Source organism: Macaca nemestrina, chromosome 19 (assembly GCF_043159975.1).
Source record: "Macaca nemestrina isolate mMacNem1 chromosome 19, mMacNem.hap1, whole genome shotgun sequence".
NCBI classification, from domain to species: Eukaryota; Metazoa; Chordata; class Mammalia; order Primates; family Cercopithecidae; genus Macaca; species Macaca nemestrina.
The window spans coordinates 80365073-80389102 of record NC_092143.1 but is presented as its reverse complement, the minus strand read 5'-3'; the positions used below and the strand labels follow the sequence as shown (position 1 = coordinate 80389102).

Genomic DNA, 24030 nt, shown 5'->3' with positions numbered 1-24030 from the left:
ATGAGTAAGTTCCATGGATCTGCTGTGCGGCATGATGTAGTTAACGCTACAGTGCTGGACACTTAAAAATGTATTAGGAGAGTACATCTGTTAAGTGCTTTTTCCATGATAGTAATAACAATAAAGCACAGCGACACAAGGAAACTTTTGGAGGCAGTGAGGGTGTTAATTACTTTGATAGTGTGGTAATCAAGGGCATATGCAACACATCCAAACTCATCCAACTCCCTCCAGTAAATATGTGCAGTTCTTTTTTTTTTTTTTTTGAGACGGAGTCTCGCTCTGTCGCCCAGGCTGGAGTGCAGTGGCCGGATCTCAGCTCACTGCAAGCTCCGCCCCCCGGGTTCCCGCCATTCTCCTGACTCAGCCTCCCGAGTAGCTGGGACTACAGGCGCTGCCACCACGCCTGGCTAGTTTTTTGTATTTTTTTTAGTAGAGACGGGGTTTCACCGTGTTCGCCAGGATGGTCTCGATCTCCTAACCTCGTGATCCGCCCGTCTCGGCCTCCCAAAGTGCTGGGATTACAGGCTTGAGCCACCGCGCCCGGCATAAATATGTGCAGTTCTTTGTATAACAATTATACCTAATGAAGCTGGTTTTATTCATTTTTAAAAACCCACTCTGGACTAAGCCTCCATCTATGGTTCACACCTGGGCCTTTGGGCTCACAGACATCTGGGGTTTACTGAGTTGCCCAAACAAGACTCTGGTAGCCCTGTGATTAGGTTAATTCATTAAAGTCTAGGCCTCTATGTCTAAGCTGGTACAGTCATGTTAAAGGCTGGCTTATTCAATAGTGAAAATAAGAACAAATTTAAGTAAAAAAGTCAGAGGAAGTTCTAGGTATTAGGAACCCAGTTACCACGGAGACAAACCAGGAACTCTGCCATCAGGGCACTGATGTCATAATGGCAGCAAAGATCCGGAGGACTTCAACCTCCAAGAAACCTGAAGTTCCGAGCTCTTGTCTTCGATTTTGTGAGCGTAGATTATAGTAGGTAGAGCCCTGGACTTGAAATCTGGAAGTGGCCTTGATCTCACTTCTGTCACCAACAAATCAGGTCTTGGAAAACCCACTGGATTTCCCAAGGCCTCCATAGCACTCCGGGCAGAAGAAGGAGGTTAACTAAGATGTGAATCTTTCAAATTCCTTGTTTCCAAATGTATCTTATCAGAATCCCCAAAGATACGTGAGCATGAGAAAAGAAGTTTCCATTCATCTTGCAGTCATCTGCCTCTATAGAAAAATTATCTAAATTTTCAGTCTTGCTACAAACACTAAATGCGTGGAATTTTCAAAGGCAAGTGAAAAATAAATACATATCAAGATTGAAAAATAGGAGACCGTGGGACTTAGCAATCTTCACCAAAGGAATTTCTAATTTTACACTCTCCCACCAACAGAAACACAATCACAATGTACTTTAATGCTTGGACTGTATTTTGAAAAGGGTAGAGTTAATATTATCATGTACGAGCAGTGCCATTTGGACATACACTTTTGTTATACCCGATCGCTTTGTGTAAATAATAAAAGATAACTCAAAAGCTATAAACATCTGACTGTCTGCAGTGTTTTCAGAATACATGTTTACTTTAATTCTGCAATGACTGTTTCAAGTTTTTCCTTAAGGGCGCCGCAAAACTCATCCACCTTTTCTTCTTTTTTATAAAACTGAAAGGTTGGGACACACATGATGGCGCAGTCTCTCACCACCTCCTCACAGTCATCAGCGTCCACCTCCAGGAACACCACGTCCTCATGCTTCATAGACAGGGCGTGGAAGAACGGTTTGATGGTCCTGCAGGGCCCACACCACGTGGCCGAGAAGTCCACAGCCACCAGCCTCTCCCCAGCCTCCTTCAGTGATGCCTCAAAGTCCTCCTTGCTCAGGATCACTTTCACCTTGTCCCCCTCCAGGAACTCCGTTGTTTCTTCTTCAGGCTTTAGGATGTCACCCTCCTTGGGTGGGATGGTTTCTTCTACGGACTTGGTGCTGTCATCCTCCTTCGGCTGGATGGCTTCTTCTGGGGACTTGGGGATGTCACCCTCCTTGGGCTGGACGGCTTCTTCTGGGGATTTGAGGATGTCATCCTCCTTGGGTGGGATGGCTTCTTCTGGGGACTTGGGGCTGTCATCCTCCTTGGGCTGGATGGCTTCTTCTGGGGACTTGAGGATGTCACCCGCCTTGGGTGGGATGGCTTCTTCTGGGGACTTGGGGATGTCACCCTCCTTCGGCTGGATGGCTTCTTCTAGGGAGTTGGGGATGTCACCCTCCTTGGGCTGGATGGCTTCTTCTGGGGACTTGGGGCTGTCATCCTCCTTGGACTGGATGGGCTTCATTGAGGACTTGGGAATATTGCCCAGCTTGGACTGGATAGGTTTTGCTGAGGACTTGGGGATGTCACCCTCTTTGGGTTTGATGACTTCTTCTGAGGACTTGGGGAGGTCGTCCTTCTTGGATTGGTTGGTTTCTTCTAGGGACTTGCAGATGTCACCCTCCGTGGGCTGGATGGTTTCTTCTGGGGACTTGGGGATGTCACCCTGCTTGGGATGGCTGGTGTTTGCTGAGGACTTCGGTAGGTCATCACCCTCCTGTGGAGCACCAGACTCTTCTGTGGGCATGTGGAACGTGTGGCTGACCATGGGGAGAAAGGCCTTCTCTTTGGCCTGGACTGTGTCCAAGAACTCTAGGGCCAGGAGAGGCACATTGCTGGACAGGACTTGTAATGAACTTTCTGTACCAAATAACATAAAATAAATCAAATAGAAAAGCAAAAGAAGAACCAAATAAATTCTCATCATATTCCAAGGAAGACTGATGTCACTCTTAGAGACCACGAATGAAGTCTGATGAATGGTGTACTGATCTGAATAACTCATTCAACAGAAGGACAAACAGGGTGTAGTTACATGTATCTTCTGTATGCATGTTCTTAAACCGCAACTTTCCCCTTCCTGGTTCAACACGCTGCCCACTCCCTAACTGGATAGGTCTTTAAGGCAACCCTCTTTGCTCCCCTACTTACCATTAGCATCACCTTCATTTGTTTCTTCCTGAGAGCCCAGCCTCATTTCTGGTTTTCCAGGGGCTCCAGCTTTAACACTTTCCATTACTAGTTCCTTGTCTACATCCATTCCTGATCCTTCATAGATGCCTCATAATAAAGGCCGTACCCTCCAACTTTTTGCAAGCTATCCATCCTAACATCAAAATATGAGTAAAACTTATATTTGGGTAGCACGTTGCAGTTGGTTTTCCTTCTCTGTATTCACAACAGTGATATTTGAGAGCTTCAAGGTGGCTGCCCTGTGCTGAGGCTGGGACTGTGCATTCACTGTCATCATTTCCTATAACACAACAAACCACTGAGGTCAGAACCATTATGATGAGCAGTTTACACATGAGAAGCTATGAGGCTCACTTAAGGTTGCAAAGCTAGGGTAAGGGCAGGTTCCACAGCTCACGCTCCGCACTGTGAGGCTGTGCTGGACTGCTCGCCACAAGTCCCGTCCAGCCTGGGTTCTGAAAATGAGTGCTGTCCAGCCTGGGTTCTGTGAATCAGCCTTCCTTTCATCTCCCTCCAGCATCCCCCAGCTCCAGCTTTCTCTTTATGACTCACCCGTTGTGACCAGCTCCTAAGTGTCTCCTCGAAACCATGTTAGCTTCCTCTGCAAAGTGTCCCACGATGTCAAATGTTCAGCACCTGCCAGACGGCCTCTTTCCCCACCTCCCCCACCTCCCAGGCCCACCAGCCTAGCCTGTGCCCCATCCCATGCAGACACATCCAAGTACACGGCTCTTCCAGCCTTTACATGCAGGAGAACAACCTCTTTGTGAATAATCTTGGTTCCATAAGCCACATCTACCCCATCCTGTGGAATGGGAAGCCAAATACCTGTGCCTCAGGGAGACTTATTTATGAGTTCAGGACCACTGGCTCATTTTCTACCCTCACTCTGCACAACACATCTAGTCCAAGGCAGGAAGAATCAGTGTGGAATTTTGCCTTCTCTACATATACTTTGAACAAATCCTCATATGTTTCAGTTTCACCCCAACAATATGTGTCGAAAGTGGTCAGGTGTGGTGGCTCACACCTGTAATCTCAGTACTTTGAGAGGCCACCGTGGGAGCATTTCTTGAGCCCAGGAGTTCGAGATCAGCTTGGGCAACATAGCAAGACCCCATCTCTACAAAAAATACAAAACCTAGCCAGGCATGGTGGCGCACTCCTGTCCCAGCTACTCAGGAAGCTGAGGTGGGAGGCTCGCTTGAGCCACTGAGTTCAAGGTTGCAGTGAGCCGTGATCACTACATTGTACTCCAGCCTGGGCAACAGAGCAAGGCCCCGTCTCTAAAAACTAAAAATAAAAGGGTTGAAATCTAAATGGTAAGACCTCCACATTGTCAATAGAAACCTCAAAACATCTAATGGCAATGGTTCAATTATCTGGATTTTTATACCAAAACACGTTTTGCTAAGGGATAGAGAGACTATTGGCCTTAGCAAATCCATAGTTCCTTTTTTTTTTTTTCTTTGAGACAGTCTTGCCCTGTCACCCAGATTGGACTGCAGTGGCACAACCTCGACTCACTGCAACCTCCGCCTCCCGGGTTCATGCAATTCTCTTGCCTCACCCTCTCGAATAGCTGGGATTACAGGCATGCAACCACCACACCAGGCTAATTTTTGTATTTTTTTAGTCTAGACAGGGTTTCACCATGTTGGCAAGGCTGGTGTCTAACTCCTGACTTCAAATGATCCACCTGCCTCAGCCTCCCAAATGGCTGGGATTACAGGCGTGAGCCACCATGCCTGGCCCCGCAGATCCATAGTTCTTGATGACATGAATCCCATTCCAGGAAGAGCTCATGCTTCCACTCTGTTTCCTCAGACACTGCCAAGCAAAGCTCTCCCCTCTCTCGCCGGGAGACTTCGGGCCTTTCTTATGTGATGTTTTAAAGGACAGGAGGTTGTCTTCCCTCTCCAATGCCAATGGCTTCCACAGCTGACGGGTCTCTTTTCATGGTGCCCTATTTTAAAGCAGAGTATGAAAATAAACGTCAGCCACTTATCTGCTCTGTCTTCTTTCCTAGTAAGTGTGAGGAGAAAGGAGGCGAGGCAGGGAGGTGCGCATCATTGGCAGAAATCATCATGAACAGATTTTATTAGCACAAAGTGGGCAGCCTCTTTGGCCCTTGCTCATTGGTAAGTTAATTTATTTCCTTGGACCCTATCTTGTACAGGGTCCCTGCTGTTTGGAAGGGAGTGGATGAGGACAAAGAGGAACTCCATCACTGAGAGGCAGAGTGAAAACATCACCCCTGCCATCCCAGTAGATGCGGAGGCAAGGGGACAGATGCCTGTGTCCCACCTCCTTTCTCCAGGTTGATTGCCGGCACAGAAGCTGGTCAGATGTGCGGCTGGGCGCGGTGGCTCATGTCTGTCATCTCAGCACTTTGGGAGGCCGAGGCGGGCGGATCACCTGAGGTCGGGAGTTCAAGACCAGCCTGGACAACATGGTGGAACCCCGTCTGTACTAAAAATACAAAAGTTAGCTGGACATGGTGACGCGTGTCTGTAATCCCAGCTACTCAGGAGGCTGAGGCAGGAGAATTGCTTGAACCTGGGAGGCAGAGGGTGCAGTGAGCCGAGATGGTGCCACTGCACTCCAGCCTGAGTGACAGAGCAAGACTGTCTCAAAAAAAAAAAAAAAAAAAAGATAAAAAAAGAGTTGCAGTTGAAAGCAGAGGGGCATCGGCCTCCTGCTCCACCTGGAAGGCCAGGACGAGCACACGTGGATTCCACATCCAACACAGCACTGTCCTCATGCAGCATGACCACTAGCAGAGGGTGGGAATGGATGTGTGGACCTGGGGCAGGCTCCACAGCCTGCAGGGAGGAGGTTAAGGATCTAGTAACCATGTACACCCCAGAGTGCCCCTGGGAGTGCTCTGAGACTGGTGAAAGAGGCCTAGGGGAAGAAGCCACAGAGGAGGAGGATCTGTGACCAGAGGCAAGGACTGGAATCGCAGACTCCAGCCATGGGTAACATCACGATGCCCCTTTCCTAAATGGAACCAGTGAGTCCTTCAAGAGATCTCAGGCTGGGGACCAGGCCAGACCAGCCAATTCACATGGGAAACCAGTACAGGACGAGAGCACCTGGTACTACATTTATCCACACAGCCCTGGGCATCCAGACAGCGTGGAGAACCCGAGAACTCTGAAAGACTGCACCGCTACACCGTGGAACAGGGTTCTCTGAGCCGAGATTCCGCAAACAGGCAAACTTAATTTGGTTTCCCTGCTCCTCACCATCTCACTCCAAAACCCACTGAGATAAGGCTCATGGGAAGAACGAGCCATTCTAGAGAAATGTAGAAGTGATATTGTACCTGCATGTCTTAGTAAAAGAGAGGAAATCCATGATCCTGTTACATTTATACTTGGAGATCTTCGTGTGTTTTAGGTTTGGCACTTGTTCCTGATATTTTTACTCTTCCTTCTGCAATTCAGATGGATTCCAAGCAACTTGAAATATTAATGCTTCCGTCTGACTTGTCATAAAAATGTATGTTTTCTTTCAGCACAAGCTCACCCCCAAATAGCTCATGAGCCCTTATGTCAGTCAGGTTGTGTCTCAGGAAACAGAAACAACCAGCTATTTTGGGCCTGGGATGATTTGGGCAATTATAAAACTGCTGGCAAAGCTGCCTGTTTAGGCTAGGTATCCCGGAATGTTTCCCAGAACACTGAGCCATGATACAGAACAGGCTTGCTAGGATCACTACAACCTCCAGGATATCAGGAAGATAGGGAATTAGAAGGCCGCCACGCAAACTGTTGGCTTTAATAAGCTTCTGCTACAGTCACCATCCAGGGGTGAGTATGCTCCAGCCTGGACTCCCTCTGAGCTCAGAGCTGGAGATGAGTTCTGGTGATCTGTTCCAACCCTCACTGAGCCCCTGCTCAGACAGAGGCAGAGCTGATACTGTGGCCTCCTTCTCAAGAAGGTTCATCTCCCGGTAGACGCTAATTCATACCCAGTGACTGAGCTGCAAGGGAGTCAAGGAAACATAACTCTTTGTTCCCAGCCTCTGCAGCGCAGGGAGGCATATCAGAAGGAAGTTGGAATAAACACTGCATGTAAAACCATTTCTACCACACCCTTATAGGGACAATATTGTGCACAATTTTTTTCTTTTTTTTTTTTGAGATGGAGTTTTGCTCGTGTCGCCCAGGCTGGAGTGCAACAGTGCAATCTTGGCTCACTGCAACCTCCGCCTCCTGGGTTCAAGTGATTCTCCTGCCTCAACCTCCCCAGTAGCCAGGATAACAGGCGCCCACCACCACACCAGGCCAATTTTTGTATTTTCAGTAGAGACGGGGTTTCACCGCATTGGCCAGGTTGGTCTTGAACTCCAGACTTCAGGTGATCTGCCCACCTCAGCCTCCCAAAGTGCTGGGATTACAGGCCCGAGCCACTGTGCCCGGCCTATGTATGAATTTGTTATATCTTTTGCTGGCATACATTTTTGGTTTATAATTACAAAAATAATATGTGTTCATAATATAAAAATTAGAAAACAAGTAACAAGAGAATAAAAATTACTCATAGTGCTTCAAACCTCAGGAATCATTGCTATAATAGTGTGATGTACATTCTTGGTCTTTTGTCTATTCACATGTAGATATTTTCTCTTTTTTTTTTTTTTAAGAGTTAGGGTCTCACTGTGTCACCCAGGCTGGAGTGCAGTGGTGCCATCATTAGTCACTGCAGCCTCAAACGCCTGGGCTCCAGCAATCTTCCTGCCTCAGCCTCCCAAGTGCCTGGGACTATAGGCGAGGACCACCATGTCCAGCTAATTGTTTTTTGTTTGCTTGTTTTGAGACGGAGTCTCCCTCTGTCACTCCGGACTGGAGAGCAATGGCACAATTGCAACCTCCGCCTCCTGGGTTCAAGCGATTCTCTCACCTCTGCCTCCCGAATAGCTGGGATTACAGGCACGTGCCACCATTCCAGGCTAACTTTTGTATTTTTAGTAGAGATGGGGTTTCACCATGTTGACCAGGCTGGTCTCGAACTCCTGACCTCAAGAGATCTGACAGCCTCAGCTTCCCAAAGTGCTGGGATTGCAGGCGTGAGCCACAGCACCCAACCTGTTTTGTTGTTGTTGTTGTTGTTGTTTTAAAAAAATTTTATAGATACAGGGTCTCACTATGTTCCCCAGGCTGGTCTCAAACTCTGGGTTCAAGCAGTCCTCCTGCCTTGGCCTCCCAGAGTGCTTAGATTACATGTGTGAGCCACTGCACTTGGCTGATATTTTCAGATGAGATAATTTTCCAAAAAAGATACTATTTTGTAATCGTTTTCACTTAAGAATATATTTCCATGTTTCCTCCAGTGAAGGTCACTGGGCGCCTGTACGCAGATAGGGCAGGGAATGGGGAGGGCACCTCAGGGCGTTGGGCCTTTCCTCAATTTTTCCTCCCTTGAACCTTGAGTCTCTTGGTCTATGCTTGTGCAGAGAACTCAGTGCTTATTTTATTACGAGATTTTATTCCTGAATTTTGGCAAAACTCTTTAGGCTTAACCTATTGGTGTCAAAAACATTGGGCAGTTGTGTTATGTGTCTCCCTCGTTATTACTTATTTTAGTCATTGGCCAGGCACTCGTGTTTGGAATCAACGTGATGAGTCCTCCACTCAACTCCATTCATGCAATCACTGATTACCGCACTAAAAAATCTACAACGGAAGAAATGCCAGGAAGAGGCCATCCCAGCATTAAGAGATATTCTTATCATCAAAGTAAACAAGTAAACCAAATGTTCTTTCTTGCAGCCAAATAACTTTTTTTTTTTTTTTTTTTTTTGAGACAGAGTCTCACTGTATCACTGTATCACCCAGCTGGAGTGCAGGGGTACGATCTCGGCTCACTGCAACCTCCGCCTCCTGGGTTCAAGTGAATCTCCTGCCTCAGCCTCCTGAGTAGCTGGGATTACAGGCACCTGCCACCACACCCTGTTAATTTTTTTATTTTTAGTAGAGACGGGGTTCCACCATGTTGGCCAGGCTGGTCTCAAACTCTGACCTCAGGTGATCCACCCTCCTTGGCCTCCCAAAGTGTGGGGACTACAAGCGTGAACCACAGCATCTGGCCTCCAAAGAACCTTACAGCAAAAACTGAATTATATGTAGACACACTAACACCAACCACTTATTTATGTTTTTGAAATCATAAGTTTGACCCTAATTATTTTGGTCTATCTCTAAATAAGACTCTCTGTCTTATTTAGATGGTATCGAGACGTAAAGAAAAATAAATTTAGGCCAGGCGTGGTGGTTCACACCTGTAATCCCAGCCCTTTGGGAGGCCGAGGTGGGTGGATCATTTGAGGTCAGGAGTTCAAGACCAGCCTGGCCAACATGGTGAAACCCCATCTCTACTAAAAATACAAAAATTAGTCAGGTGTGGTGGCATGTGCCTGTAGTCCCAGCTACTTGGGAGGCTGAGGCAGGAGAATCACCTGAACCCGGGAAGTGCACCTGAAGCCGAGATCACACCATAGCATTCCAGCCTAGGCGACAGAGTGAGACTCTATCTCAAAGACACAAAAATTAATTTGAACTTCTCCTAGATTAAGTCTCATTAATATTGTAAATGTTCTCAAATATTAGTTAATAATGAACAGAATAAGTAAAATATTATATTATCATAAAAATAAATGTTTTTGGCCCAGCAGGGTAGTACATGCCTGTAAGTCTCAGCTATGCAGGAGGCTGAGACGGGAGGATTGCTCGAGCCCAGGAATTGGAGTCCAGTCTGGGCAGCATAGCAAGATCCTGTCTGTAAATAAGTAAATAAATAAATGTTCTTTATAACAAAACATTTTTCATGTCAAAACATGCTCACTTACAGCAAGGGTCAGCAACTTTTTTCCGTAAGGGGCTGATAACTATTTCAGACTTCACAGACCTCACTTCTATCAGAACCACTCAACTCTGCTGTTGAGAATGAACACATGAAACAGTCACATGAAAGTAGCTATTATGGGTTCATTGTGTCCCCCCAAAATTCATATGCTAGAGTCTTAATCCCCAGTACCTCAGAATGTGACTTTTTTTTTTTGAAATAGGGTGATTGCAGATATAACTATTTAAGATGAAGTTATACAAGAGTAGAGTGGGGCCCCTCATCCAATATGACTGATATTCTTATAAAGAGGGGGAAATGTGGACGCAGACACGCTCAGTGAGAAGACAATGTGAAGAGGCATGGGGAGAAGACGGCCATCTACAAGCCAAGGAGAGAGGCCTGGAACAGGTCCTTCCCTCACAGCTCTCAGAACACCTCGACTGGATTTCTAGCCTCCAGAACTGTGAGACAATCCATTTCTGTTGTTGAAGCAACCCCGTTTGTGGTGGTTTGTTACAGCAGCCATAGCAAACTAGCAGCAAATATAGAAGCCATACACAGTACATAAATGGATGGGCACGGCTGTGTCCCAATAAAACTTTATTTACAAAAAAGGGCAGCTGGCCAATAGGCTATAGTTTGCCAACCCCTGACCTATATAACCATTTTTAATGGCTGATTAGTGTTCTTTTGAATGGATGAATTGTAGTTTATTTACATAATTTTCTGTTGATGGGTAAAGATTGGTTTTGATTTTTTACTATTATAAACAATGTAGTAATAAACATATTTATGAAGAAGTCTTTCCACATACTAATTTTCTTCGTAGAAAAATTATAAAAATGGAATCCCTAGATCAATTGGCAGACATTCCAGAGACTTTTGATAGATATTGCCAAAATGTTCTTACGAAAAGCTGTTCTATCAACAAAGTATAAAAGTGCAATTGATGGACAAAAAAGTTGTCATTATTAACAATTTGCATTTCTTGATTGAACATTAGTATTAGTACCAATTTGCATTTCTTTATTGAAATTTAAAAATATTTATCATCAATTTCCTTTTCTTTCTTTACAAATTGCTATGTCATGGCCTTTGCTTAATATTTCTTGAAAGGAAGGCATATCCATATATATTAATTTTCTTAACATATATAATTATATATAATTTCCTTTTACCAGTCATTGTCATAGTTTTTTCTCAGTTTTCCTTTTAATTTTGTTGATGATATTTTGGGAACAATGCATTTCCATTTTTATGTAGTCAAATCTTATCAATTTTCTCTTTTCTGATTTTCTGATTTCTCCTGGTGATATATTTATATATAAACTTCTGAAACTTTGATTCTGAGACTGCCTCCTCTACAGCCCCAAACCAGTAGTAATAGTAACAGCAATAAAAATAATAGTGCTAAAACTTTCGAGGATTTAATTCAACGAGAATTCTAATATGAGGAATAGTTTAAAGTGAAGTTAGCCTACAATTCACTCCTTTTGCTAACTTATTAAAAATTCAACCATCTCAGAGAGTTAAAGAGAGCATATGTATATATTATGGGCTTTTTTTTTTTTTAATACTATATATACCCCAGTGCCCACCAATTTACTATGGAATAATAAAAATATTCTCCCTATAAAGATTCAGACTCTTGGTTATTTAGCCTAATGGATAGGCAATGGGGAGGGGGAAATTTAATATAGATCACCACTAATCAACACAGTAAGATGCAAAATGGGTGCATTTTGTGGAATTTTGTAAGAAAAGAGGAAATCATATCTTCAAATTAAGATTTGGAGGTAAAAGAATCTTAACCCTATTACCAAGTGAAAAAGGGTAGTGTCTGATGAGCTAGAAGGCAATACTATGAAAAAGCAAAGCTTTTTATTGCAGGTCAACCAGCAAAGAGACGAGTCCAGCTCGAATTTGTCTCCCTGTGCTGGTTTCAAGGCTGTAATCTTATTAGGAAAGGATTAAGGGGTGGATTCCAGGATTAGTGGATAATTGGTGGAAGGAAAGGGGAGGTCTGGAAACTCCTCGGACATGCACAGTTACCTATTGATAATGCCCACCTCATGAGTTGCATGTATAAATTTCAGGGGGAGTTAGTTTGAAACACACAGTGGAAACATGGGCTGTGACATCAGCAAGCTTGTTCTGTGCAAATTCCAGTTGGCCATTTTGGTTCCAACCGATTTCAGCCAGTTTTGAAATCTCACAAGCTGAGGGAGTTTCAGCATTTCAACAAATGGTTTCTTTTATCTGCCATCCTGCAAACTCAAGAATTTCTGTTAGTCATTGGTTTCTTACTCTTTGGGGCATAGTTTCAGTTTAAACTTTGTTTCTTTTCTTATCTAATATCCTGTAAGCCCGAGAATTTCTGTTAGTCATTGTTTCTTTAACTCTCTGGGGGCAGTGTTAATCCCACGCTCTCTATCCTAGTTACGGTACTAACTGGGGCACACAGCGGGCTGTCCCTCACCTCTGACATTCCTTCCAATCTTTACTCCAGAGAGAAGCAGCTCTTTGGGCATAATAATGCGTTTTTGCCATAAACTTTTAATTTTAGAATATGCATGTTCATAGAAAAGTTTCAAGGATAGTACAGAGTTCCCATACACCCCACATCCAATTTTCTCCATTGTTAACATCTTACATTACTTTGGTATGTTTGTCACAACTAAGGAACCAACATTGACATATTATTATTAACTAAAACCCATACTTTATTTGGATTCCATTAGTTTTTCCCTAACATCCTTTTTTTTCCTTTGTTCCAGGACCCCATCCAGAATACCAAGTTATACTTCATTGTCATGTTTCCCTAGGCTTCTCTGAGCTGTGACAGCTTCTCAGACTTTCCTTTCTTGATCATCTTGACAGTTTTGAGAAGTTCTCGTCAGATATTTTGAAAAATGTCCCTCAATTGGGGTTTGTCAGGTGCATTTCTCATGGTTAGACCAGGGTTATGTGTTTTCAGAAGGAAGACCACAGAGGTAAAGTGTCATTTTCATCAACTTCATCATAAATTAAACATATCAAGGGTTGATACTATCAACATGACTTATCAATGATGATGTTGACCTTGACCACTTGGCTGAGGTGGTGTTTGTCAGGTTTCTCCACAGTGAATGATTTTACTGTGAATAATTTTACCCTTTCCTTACTGTATGTACCCTTTGGAAGTAAGTCACCCTGCAGAGCCCATGCCCAAGGGTGGAGATTATGCTCTACTTCTTTGAGGGAGAAGTATCCACAGAAATGATTTGGAATTCTTCTGTTTGGGAGATTTGCCTCTCCCCCCAATAATTTATTAATTCCATCATTTATTAATATCAGTGTGGATTGTGGGTATTTATTTACTGAGACGGAGTCTCACTCTGTTGCCCAGGTTGGAGTGCAGTGGCACAATCTCGGCTCACTGCAAGCTCCACCTCCTGAGTTCAAGCGATTCTCCTGCCTCAGCCTCCCGAGTAGCTGGGACTACAGGTGCCCGCCACCACGCTTGGCTGATTTTTTGTATTTTTAGTAGAGACGGGTTTTCGCTGTGTTAGCCAGGATGGTCTCGATCTCCTGACCTCATGATCTGCCTGCCTCGGCCTCCCAAAGTGCTGGGATTACAGGTGTGAGCCACTGTGCCCAGCTGATTATGGGTATTATGGGTATTTATTTTGTACTTTGGGTTATAATCCAATACTATGTTTTTATTTTCTGCTCAAATTGTCAGCTTTGGTCATTAAGAGCTCTTTCTGATGGCTTCTATGTCCTATTTGATATACACCTGCTGGTTTGCTTTGTAAGCACTTCCTTACTTTCTGGCTCTACAAGATATTTCTGGTTCATCCTGTATATTCACTACCCCAGCTGTAGAATCATCCATTTCTAGGTTTTTTAAAACTGGGGAATAGTATTTAGAAACCAAGACCTGGCCGGGCGCACTGGTTCACGCCTGTAATCCCAGCACTTTAGGAGGCCGAGGCGGGCGAATCACGAGGTCAGGAAATCGAGACCATCCTGGCTAACATAGTGAAACCCTGTCTCTACTAAAAATACAAAAAATTAGCCTGGCGTGGTGGCGGGCGCCTGTAGTCCCAGCTAATGGGGAGGCTGAGGCAGGAGAATGGCGTGAACCCGGGAGGCGGAGCTTGCAGTGAGCTGAGATCGCGCCACTGCACTCCAGCCTGGGCGACAGAGCAAGAATCCGCCTCAAAAAAAAAAAAAAAAAAAAAGAAACTAAGACCTAGGCTAGGTGTGTTCCTTGATGCTGATTATCATTGTCTCTAGACCCTCCCAGTGAACACGATTAGGAAGTATATACCTACATGTATGTGTAAATATATGTATGTATAGAAACCCTTGCATATACACAAATTATAATTACTTCTATATCTGCTTACCAGTGTCTATATTAAGCTAATCATGAGTTCATACTGATGTCCTTAAGTCTAATTCAGTACCACGTGGCTCCTTTCAGCCTTTCTTGCTTGTCTGTAACCTACTCCAAAAGTGACTTGGTTCCCATCATCCACCAACCATTTACCTATTTGCCCAATCCCAGTATGCATGTAGAATGGTTTCAGAATAGTAGACCTGTACCTCCATGGCTAGCAACTTTATCAACTAGAACACAGTGCTTATATATAGTTCCTTTTATCTTTAGTTTTATAGTTTCCAGCATTTCCAAAGTTACTTCACGTCAGCATGTCTTTCCCCCGACACCTTCAGTGAAGTTATATCACACATTTGTAATATAGTTAAAGTCATGCACCACATAATGACATTTGGTCAGTGATGGACTGCACATACAACAATGGTCCCATAAGATTATAACAGAACTGAAAAATTCCTATTAGCTAGTGGCATCATAGCTGTCCTAATGCCATGGCAAAATTACTTTATTTTAAAAATAAATTTAGTGTGTAGCCTAAGGGTACAGTGTTTATAAAGTACACAGTTTATAAAGTACACAAAAATGCACAGGCATGTCTCAGGCTTTTACATTCACCACTCACTCAGTGACTCACCCAGAGCAACTGTCTATGTATGGAAAGTGCCCTATGGAGGTGTACCATTTTAATCTTTTTTTTTTTTTTTTTTTTTTTGAGACAGAGTTTCATTCTTGGCGTTCAGGCTGGAGTGCAATGGCGTGATCTTGGCTCACTGCAACCTCTGCCTCCCAGTTCAAGTGATTCTTCTGCCTCAGCCTCCCAAGTAGCTGGGATTACAGGTGCCCACCATCACACCCAGCTATTTTTGTATTTTTAGTAGAGACAGAGTTTCACTATGCTGGCCAGGCTGGTCTTGAACTCCTGACCTCAGGTGATCCGCCTGCCTCTGCCTCCCAAAGTGCTGGGATTATAGGCATGAGCCACCACGTCCGGCCATTTCAATCTTTTATAGCATATTTTTACTGCACTTTTATATGTTTAGATATGGATTAGGCACACAAATACCATTAAGTTAAAATTGCCTACAGTATTCAGTATGGTAACATGCTCTAGGGGCTCATAGCCTAGGAACAATAGGCTCTCCCATCTAGGTTTGTGTAAGTACACTCTATGATGTTCACACCATGACAAAATCACCTAATGACACATTTTTCAGAATGTGTCCCTGTCATTAAGAGATGCATGACTATTTATTCTTTTTTTTTCTTTTTTTGAGATAGAGTCTCACTTTGTTGCCCAGTCTGGAGTGCAGTGGTGTGAACACAGGCTCACTGTAACCTCAACCTCCCAAGCTCAAGCAATCCTGCCACCTCAGTCCCCCAAGTAGCTGGGACTACAGTTGTGCACCACTATGTCTGGCTAATTTTTGTATTTTTTTTTTGTAGAGACGGGGTATCACTATGTTACCCAGGCTATGACTGTATATTATTTTGTCACAATCTGCATTTCATCCTAGAATCCTGTTCTGTTGGTTGATTTTTTTCAAATTTGCATATATTATTGTATGCTGTGGAGTCCTTTGGGTTTTGACAAATGGATGGTTTTGTTTGTTTTGACGGAGTTTCACTCCTGTTGCCCAGGCTGGAGTGCAGTGGCATGATCTTGACTCACTGCAAGCTCCACCTCCCGAGTTCAAGCGATTCTCCTGCCTCAACCTCTCAAGCAACTGGGATTACAGGCGTCTGCTACCATGCTCAGCTAATTTTTTGTGTTTTTAGTAGAGACAGGGATTCACCATGTTGGCCAGGCTGGTCTCGAACTCCTGACCTTGTGATCCTCCCACCTTGGCTTCCCAAAGTGCTGGGATTATAGGCGTGAGCCACTGCTCCCAGCCAATGGATGGTATTATTAACCACCACTACAGTACCATACAGAATAGTTTCATAGCCCTAAAAAAATATGTGCTTCACCTAGTCAACCCTCATCCTTCTGCAAACCCCCGGCAACCACTGATTTGCTCCTTGTCTCTATAGTTTTGTCTTTCCAGAATGTCATAAAATGGAATCATACAGTATGCAACCTTCTCAGATTGATTTCACCTAGCAATACACATTTAAGGCATTCCCATGTTGTCTTGTGTATTGTTTCTTTCATCACTGAATACAAAAATTATCCATTTAGTTAAACTCTGAAAAGCAGATCTTAAGACAAAAATTTGAGTGCAAGTAGTTTATTTGGGAGACAATCCCAGGAGACATCGGAGGAGGATTTAGGAGGTGATCAAGTCAGTTGCCACGGTGCACAACTGAAGCTCACGCCCAAGGCAAGCTGAGAGGGAGTAATGCCAACTCTCTAGCCTTCATTGGAACATTTTGTCTTGAGGCAGTAAGCCTGGCACCTCTGCTTGCCCTAGGCACAGACCCTGCATGTCCCCGCAACCACCCTGAAAGAATCACAGGTGTCTGCAGTGAGCAGTCATCTGAGAATAGAGGCCAGTGCTGAGAAACTGTGCTTGGAGAGGGTACCTGCAATGTCTGTTACAAGAGGTGAGCAATATTAGCAGAAGAAAGATTTCTCTTCTAGATCCCACTCTAAAGAGTCTGAAAATCTAACTGAGGATCGCTGGGTACCCTGCCAAGATAGAGCTGTGAGCAGTGGTCCTACTCTGACCACTTCTGACTTTCTAGTCTAATGTTTAAAGCTCTCTGGTGTGAGTATTTACTGAAAAATTCCATTTGGAGCTGCTTTGGTAAGATTCAGGGTAGGTGTAAGTTTGTTGATGTTTTAATACAAATATGCTACTAAAAAGACCTAACAAATGCACATGGCTGCTGGCCATAGTTCATGGTGTAAAGACGTTGCTCTCTGCTTGCCGTTCTTTGAATCTATCAACGCCCACCTTCCAAAGAAGCCAGACAAGTGAGCAGACTGCTAAAGGCTACACCTGCCTTCAGAACAAATGGAGCCACAGTGGAGTGGAGCAGGTAGAAAGAAGCAAAGCAGCAGGCCCCAGGAATCATCTTTTAGTGTGTTGTAGCTTCGATGTTCAGACAATGTTTAGATGTTCAGACAGACGGTCAATACCAGCTTTCCTGGGAAGGGCCTGAGCTCATTCTCACCATAAGTGAATGTGGCATTCAGTGGGCCCTTAATGCATGAATGAATAAAGGCATGGATGGATTACAGCTTGTATAATGGAAAACAGTTGAAAATGGTTTATACTAAAACACTTAATTAAAAAAATATTTTTGCTAAAATGACCTTTACGAACATCTGGGAGACCACCATCTCCACCTTGGCCTCTGAGTAAAGAGAAAGGAGAATCACTATATATTGTGTGTATCAAAACATCACTATGTACCCCATAAATTTGTGCAATTATTATGTGTTAATTTTAAAAAATAAAATAAAGGAAATTGGAGAGAGGTGAAAGGCACTATTCCCATGTTTCCAATACATCCAAAATTTAAAATCATAATATTGAAAAACAAATGTGGCCGGGCGCGGTGGCTCACGCCTGTAATCCCAGCACTTTGGGAGGCCGAGGCGGGCGGATCACAAGGTCAGGAGATTGAGACCACGGTGAAACCCCGTCTCTACTAAAAATACAAAAAATTAGCCGGGCGCGGTGGCGGGCGCCTGTAGTCCCAGCTACTCAGGAGGCTGAGGCAGGAGAATGGCGTAAACCCAGGAGGCGGAGCTTGCAGTGAGCCGAGATCGCGCCACTGCACTCCAGCCTGGGCGACAGAGCGAGACTCCGTCTCAAAAAAAAAAAAAAAAAAAAAAAAAGAAAAAGAAAAACAAATGTTTAAACCAAAAAGAGTAAAATGTCACAGATTAACACAGTCCTGTCGGCACCACACATTTAATGAAATGATGTCATATGGTACAAATCTCTCTTTCCCAGTCCAAATATAGGCTTCTTGAGGGTGAGATATGCCTTGGAATCTACAGTCTTTACATCCCATTGTGGAATAACCCAGACACTCAATGAAAACTTGCACAATAGGATCAAAGTGCCCATATCTTGTGAGTTTTTCTTTTTTGACTCGGGAAGGAAATCACAATTAACTTCCTGGTCTCCTGCTACAACACTGAGTGTAGAAAAGAAAAACGACATTTTAATACTAGACTCATGATGTTTAGTGCAAAGAATGCACTATCTCTGGTAAACACGATTTGACCCTAACTTACAGGCTAACCTGCTGCCCCTAATTCTGTCGTGACTATGATTCCTCCTGGGGATATCCAGGAAAGCCTCCTAAAATTGCTTCCCAGCCTCCGATGCAGAGTGGTATATTGCCAGGCAGAGAGGAGCCTTCCAGTTAGGAGAAAGCAACCAGGGTGTGACAGGAGCAGGGACCCTGGGCAGCAATGGGGCCGGGATGGAGGCTGGGCTAAATGAAAGGGGCATTTCACCACAGGTTACAGAATTGCAATTTTACTTAATTTGCAAGAAGCGTCTCACAGAAAGTTTTCAGGAAATGATACGATTTGCTCTGTACCTGTATCACTCCCTGCTAGCATATTCTATGCTAGCTCTGAGAGTCAAAGATAACATTCAAAGAGATCTATTGAGAAACTATCACAATAATCAAGATAGAACATACGAAAAGCCTATGCTAGGACAGTGGAAAGAAGGTGAAAAGGTTTGAGAAGTTCAGAAATAGAATTTCCATGGTTTGGTCAGTGCTTGAAAGGAGCTGAAACGGGCTCTCCAATTTGAAGCCGGAGCCTCTGAGAGAAGGCAGCACAGGAACGGCGTTGCTGACAAGGTGCAACACCATTTGCATGCCCGAGGGGGCTTCAGCGCACCCATTCCGCAGCTGCAAATCAAGCTCTGGTCTCGGGAAAGCAGTCAGGCTAGACAATAGTTTAGAAGCAGCCAGACAACCCAACAGTTGAAGCCATAAAGTTGGATGAAATCAGAAGGAAGGTGGTGTACTGAGGAGGAATAGGAACACACATTTGCAGGAAGTACCTGCATTTAAGCTCTAAGGAGAGCCAGCAAAAGAAAATGAAAAAGGCAGTAAAAGGAGTGCAGAAACCACAGAGCCAGCTTCTGGGCTGGAGGAGTGTCCAGGAGGGAGGGAGGGGCCCACAGCTTTACCTGCCCTCTGGGAGTGGAGAGTGGAAAGGGGATAGGCTTTGAAAGTGCAGAGCTGGGGGAGGGACCGAATTCAGGTGATCAAGTGACTACATCATGATTCTCATTTAAGAATTTATTTAGTGAGAAGGGAAGAGAGGGTAGCTTGGAGGAGAAAAAAAGACAGCTGATCAAAACTAGAGAAGATTTATGCATATAGGTAGGTTGATGGGAGGGGTAGAACAGTGCAGGGGTGATTTTAAGATGAAAATAAAAACAAATAAGCAAAAAGCTTGGGGCGTGCCTTAGCAATGAGAGAAAACGTATGCGCACATCCAGAGAGAAGCGAAGTGAAGGAGAACCAACAAAGCTGCCACCTACGGTCCGCCAGACCCACCTGGGGACACCCGTTTGGGCACTGGGTTCTCAGAAGCTAATTCAGGGCCTCAGACCCTACAAAGTCAAGATGGCTGGATGGACCCCGATGCATGAGTCATTTCAAAAAAAGCCAGTTAAGAGCTTCACTGAGGGTTGAGTAATGATTTCAACATCAAGGTCAGGGATACAGAAAAGATAAATCAAGCTGCCCAAGTGGTAGGGTCAAGGAGAGTCACCCCAGCAGTTTTGGATCAGATCTTCTCATCAAAGCAGTAAGTCTCCTTTAATTGGGTGATTCAGCTCTTCCAGCCTGAGCTGGTTAACCCTTAACTCCCCTGTTAGAACTTACTCTTGAGACGCAAGAATGGGTTTTGGAATAGGACACAGGACGGACCTCCACATAAATGCACTTGCCCTCTTTACATCCCTTAAGCCCTCCATGCTCCTTCTGTAGAAGGAGAACAATTCTGCTCTATCTCAGATTTGTTTTGCGGATAAAATGAAATACAGTTTGAAAGCAGCTCCTGGGAAATTTTCACTCATCATGGATCTCCTTTTCTTCATTCTTTGGCTATGTGCAGTACTTATAATGAGAGGAAAGGAGAAAACAGTAGTCGCTAATCTTGGACTTCTGTCTCTCTTGATCAGAAAGTCGTGGGTAACTTTCTTAACCTCCTGTGTCTGGGTTTCCTCACTTGTAAAGTGGAGATAATGGTGTCTGCCTCATAAAGGCTGTTATAAAGATAAAAAGAGATAATATGATGCAAAGCCCCTAGAACTGCATCTGGCACACAGCAAGCCCCTGTATTCATGTTGGCTGTAACTGCTTCTGAGCTCTTACTTGGTGCCAGGGTCATAACAATTCTTCTGTAGCATCGACCCCACGGCTCCACTTGGGAGGCACCATGAGTGTGTCGCCTGCCATGTGAATAGCATTCCCAAGAGCTGCCCGGGGCTCCCCATGTGACAGCCTCAGCCCACGCACCCTCTCACTTGGTCCTCAGGACACACCTAGGGACAAATACCACAGGCTGACAATACTTTATACTTTGGGGGCAGATGTTTTCAGAATTCAGAACTTTGGATTTTACAAAGTAAAATAGTATATCTATCACAGAACATTCCAGCAGTCAGGGGGAGGATCCTATCATCAAATACAGTAGTATTTCTGCAGCTAGATACACAAATACTCACTCCTGGTTGGATAAATAATGATTATAAATAGCATCACTTCAGTTCAGGTTTGGTCCCGCTGCCAAATGGGTCCATGTCAAACTCAGGGGAAAAAAAAATCTGTTTACAAAGTTTTTTGGATTCTAAAAGTGTGTATATGTGTGCTTATGAATTACTACCTGCATTTTACATATGAGGAAACTGAGGCTTAGAGGGACCAATCTGCTAAAGGTCTCACTGCCAGCAAATTACAGAGCTGGGAGTCAGACATGGGTGGTCTGACTCTAGATCTCTTAATCTAATCTGCACACTGCATTGCCTCCCAAAAAAAGAAAAAGGAAGAGAACAAAAAAGAATGTACCAACTAAAAACCACAATGAGATACCATCTCACGCCAGTCAGAATGGTGGTTATTAAAAAGTCAGGAAACAATAGATGCTGGCGAGGCTGTGGAGAAATAGAAACGCTTTTACACTGTTAGTGAGAGTGTTAGTTCAACCACTGTGGAAGACAGTGCGACGATTCCTCAAGGATCTAGAACCAAAAATACCTTTTGACTCAGCAATCCCATTGCTGAGTATATACCCAAATGATTATAAATCATTCTACTATAAAGACACACACACACACCCCTATGTCTATTGCAGCACTATTCACAATAGCAAAGACTTGGAACTAACCCAAATGCCCATCAATGATAGACTGGATAAAGAAAATGTGGCACATCTACACCATGGAATACTATGCAGCCATAACAAAGAATGAGTTTGTGTCCTTTTCAGGGACATGGATGAAGCTGGAAGCCATCACTCTCAGCAAACTAACACAGGAACAGAAAACCAAACACTGCATATTCTCACTCATAGTGGGAGTTGGACAATGAGAACACATAGACACAGGGAGGGGTACAACACACACCAGGGCCTATTGTGGGGTGGGGGGTAAAAGGGAGGGACAGCATTAGAACAAATACCTAATGCATGTGGGGCTTAAAACCTAGATGATGGGTCAATAGGTGCAGCAAACCACCGTGGCACGTGTATACCTTGGTAACAAACCTGCACATTCTGCACATTGTATTCTGAAACTTAAAGTACCAAAAAAAGAAAGAAAGAAAGAAAGAAAGAAAGAAAGAAAGAAAGAAAGAAAGAAAGAAAGAAAGAAAGAAAGAAAGAAAGAAAGAATTAAAAAAAAGAATGTGGCAACTAAGAGGACAGAGAAAAGGAACCTTCCTGGCTTCAGGGCAAAGGCTGAACCCTATGGCATCATCATAACCACTCAGTTCCCTGTCCTAAGTGTCTTGCAAACAGTATTTTCACTTCACGTTGCCATTAACCTCTTGATGTGGATACTATTCCCATTTTACAAGAGGTAACTGAGGTTCACAGAAACCAAGTAACTTGCTCAGAAACATTTGATGAGTAAGGGGTGGGGCTGACTCCCCAGTCTCTGGTTCCTACCCATGTGGTCAGAGTGCCTCCTCCAGTCACGCTGCCCTGTCTGCAGTTGAAAGAACTCCTCATTCTTGCCATTCTCAGTTGTCTTGTCTTTTCCCTTCTCTTTGTTCCCTCCTTTGTAAGTGTGGTAATTGCAGAAATCTCATGGAGCATGAAAAACTAGTCTACTACCCGACTCATAGTAGCACTCAATAAACACTTGTTGGATGGATGGACGGATGGACAATTTTACAAAGATAGGTGATAAGGTGCTTATCCAGGAACTCATGAGTTTTCTGTTCCCCAACACACCCTCCCTCATTGCCAGATGTATAGTAGGTTAGACCAGAATGATCCCACATCCCAGTGTGCACAGAACTAGCCTCTACTCCTGCTGTCCCAGCAGCACTTTTCACTCTCTAAAGTGTCCCAGACTAGGGGAAGTGTCTGGAACTAAACAGAAGATTCAGGAACCTAAAAGGGCAAGCCTGGGTGAAGTTGCTGTAAAGACACACTCCACCCACCACCCTCCTCCCCCTGGCTGCAGCAAGAAAAGCACTGGAGAGGCCCAGGCAGCTGACACTCAGATGCCATCTAAGTAAGGCCCTGGAAGGCAGGCCCAGCCCCAGCTCTCCAGAAGGGATCCAGTCCCAGCTCTCCACCACCTCCTGGAAAGGGACCCAGCCCCAGCTTTTCACCACCTCCTGGAAGGGACCCATCTCCAGCTCTCCACCACCTCCTGGAAGGGACCCATCTCCAGCTCTCCACCACCTCCTGGAAGCAGGGATGAGCACTGGGCCCCACCCAGGCTGTTAACATGGAGCCATAGCTATGGAGCTAGGAGGTTCACTCTCCCATCCAGTATCTCCCAGGTGCTCTAAATGGGGCATGGAAGTGAACCTAGGGAGCCAAGTGTATAAAATGCGGGGACAGAGAGACCACTGTGGACCCTGTGACCAGAGGTGAGAGTGGGCATGGGGCTGATCACCAGAGACCAGGCTGGATGAATCAGACCTTCACAGAAGGCAAGAGGTGCCAATGAGGGGCAGCAATTAGCACATCCCCTCCCTGTGGGTGCAATAAGCCCTCCAGAAGCTTCAACACGTCCTTCTTACCCATTCACTCATCCTGGAAGAAAGGGCAGAGGGTTACATCCTGACAACAAGCTGAAGCCTAAGACAATAGAAGCCACTGTGAACAACTGGAAGACTACATTCAGCTTTCTGCATCAGACAGAATGGGGCTCGTGCCACATCATGAGGCCATCAAGCAGCACACGGAGAGGCCCACCTGGTAAGGAACGAAGGCTTCCTGCCAACAGCCAGTGAGTGAGCCACCTCAGCAGCAGAATCCCGGCTCCAGTCAAGCCTTCAGATGACTGTAGCCCCAGATGACATCTGAAGACCCCTAACCAGAACCACCTAGCTAAGCCATTTTCAATTTCCTGCCCTCAGAAACTGTAAGATGATAACTGTTTATTGTTTTATGCCAATTTAAGTTAGGGGCAAAACAAATGTGTTTTGCAGTAATAGATAATATTTCTGTTATACACACACACAAAAAGGTAAAATTAATTTCCAGAAATAGAAAAACAGAATTAGTGTTGGGCAGGCCGAGGAGGGTGAATCACGACGTCAGGAGATTG

The 24030-nt window shown here is 44.5% G+C and overlaps 1 protein-coding gene and 1 pseudogene across 1 annotated transcript; one reads left to right on the top strand and one right to left on the bottom strand.

The window, feature by feature from the left end:
- Positions 1-1560: 1560 nt before the first annotated feature.
- LOC105478893 (thioredoxin domain containing 2) lies at positions 1561-3316 on the bottom strand. The gene is made up of 2 exons (XM_011736615.2): positions 3031-3316; positions 1561-2739 (listed from the first exon to the last, which is right to left on the bottom strand). Exons 1-2 carry the CDS (start codon positions 3137-3139, stop codon positions 1592-1594), a joined length of 1257 nt encoding a protein of 418 aa, XP_011734917.2. The 5' UTR covers positions 3140-3316; the 3' UTR covers positions 1561-1591.
- A 2525-nt stretch (positions 3317-5841) lies between these two features.
- LOC112426124 (phosphatidylinositol N-acetylglucosaminyltransferase subunit P pseudogene) lies at positions 5842-12752 on the top strand (annotated as a pseudogene).
- Positions 12753-24030: the final 11278 nt, after the last annotated feature.

What these genes read in the sequence shown, in the direction of transcription:
- LOC105478893 (XM_011736615.2), bottom strand. Translation starts at nt 3,139, where the DNA reads ATGGATGTAGACAAGGAACTAGTAATGGAAAGTGTTAAAGCTGGAGCC. An exon ending in AAATGAAGGTGATGCTAATG is followed by an intron (nt 2,740 to 3,030) that starts GTAAGTAGGGGA and finishes TATTTGGTACAG; the next exon opens with AAAGTTCATTACAAGTCCTG.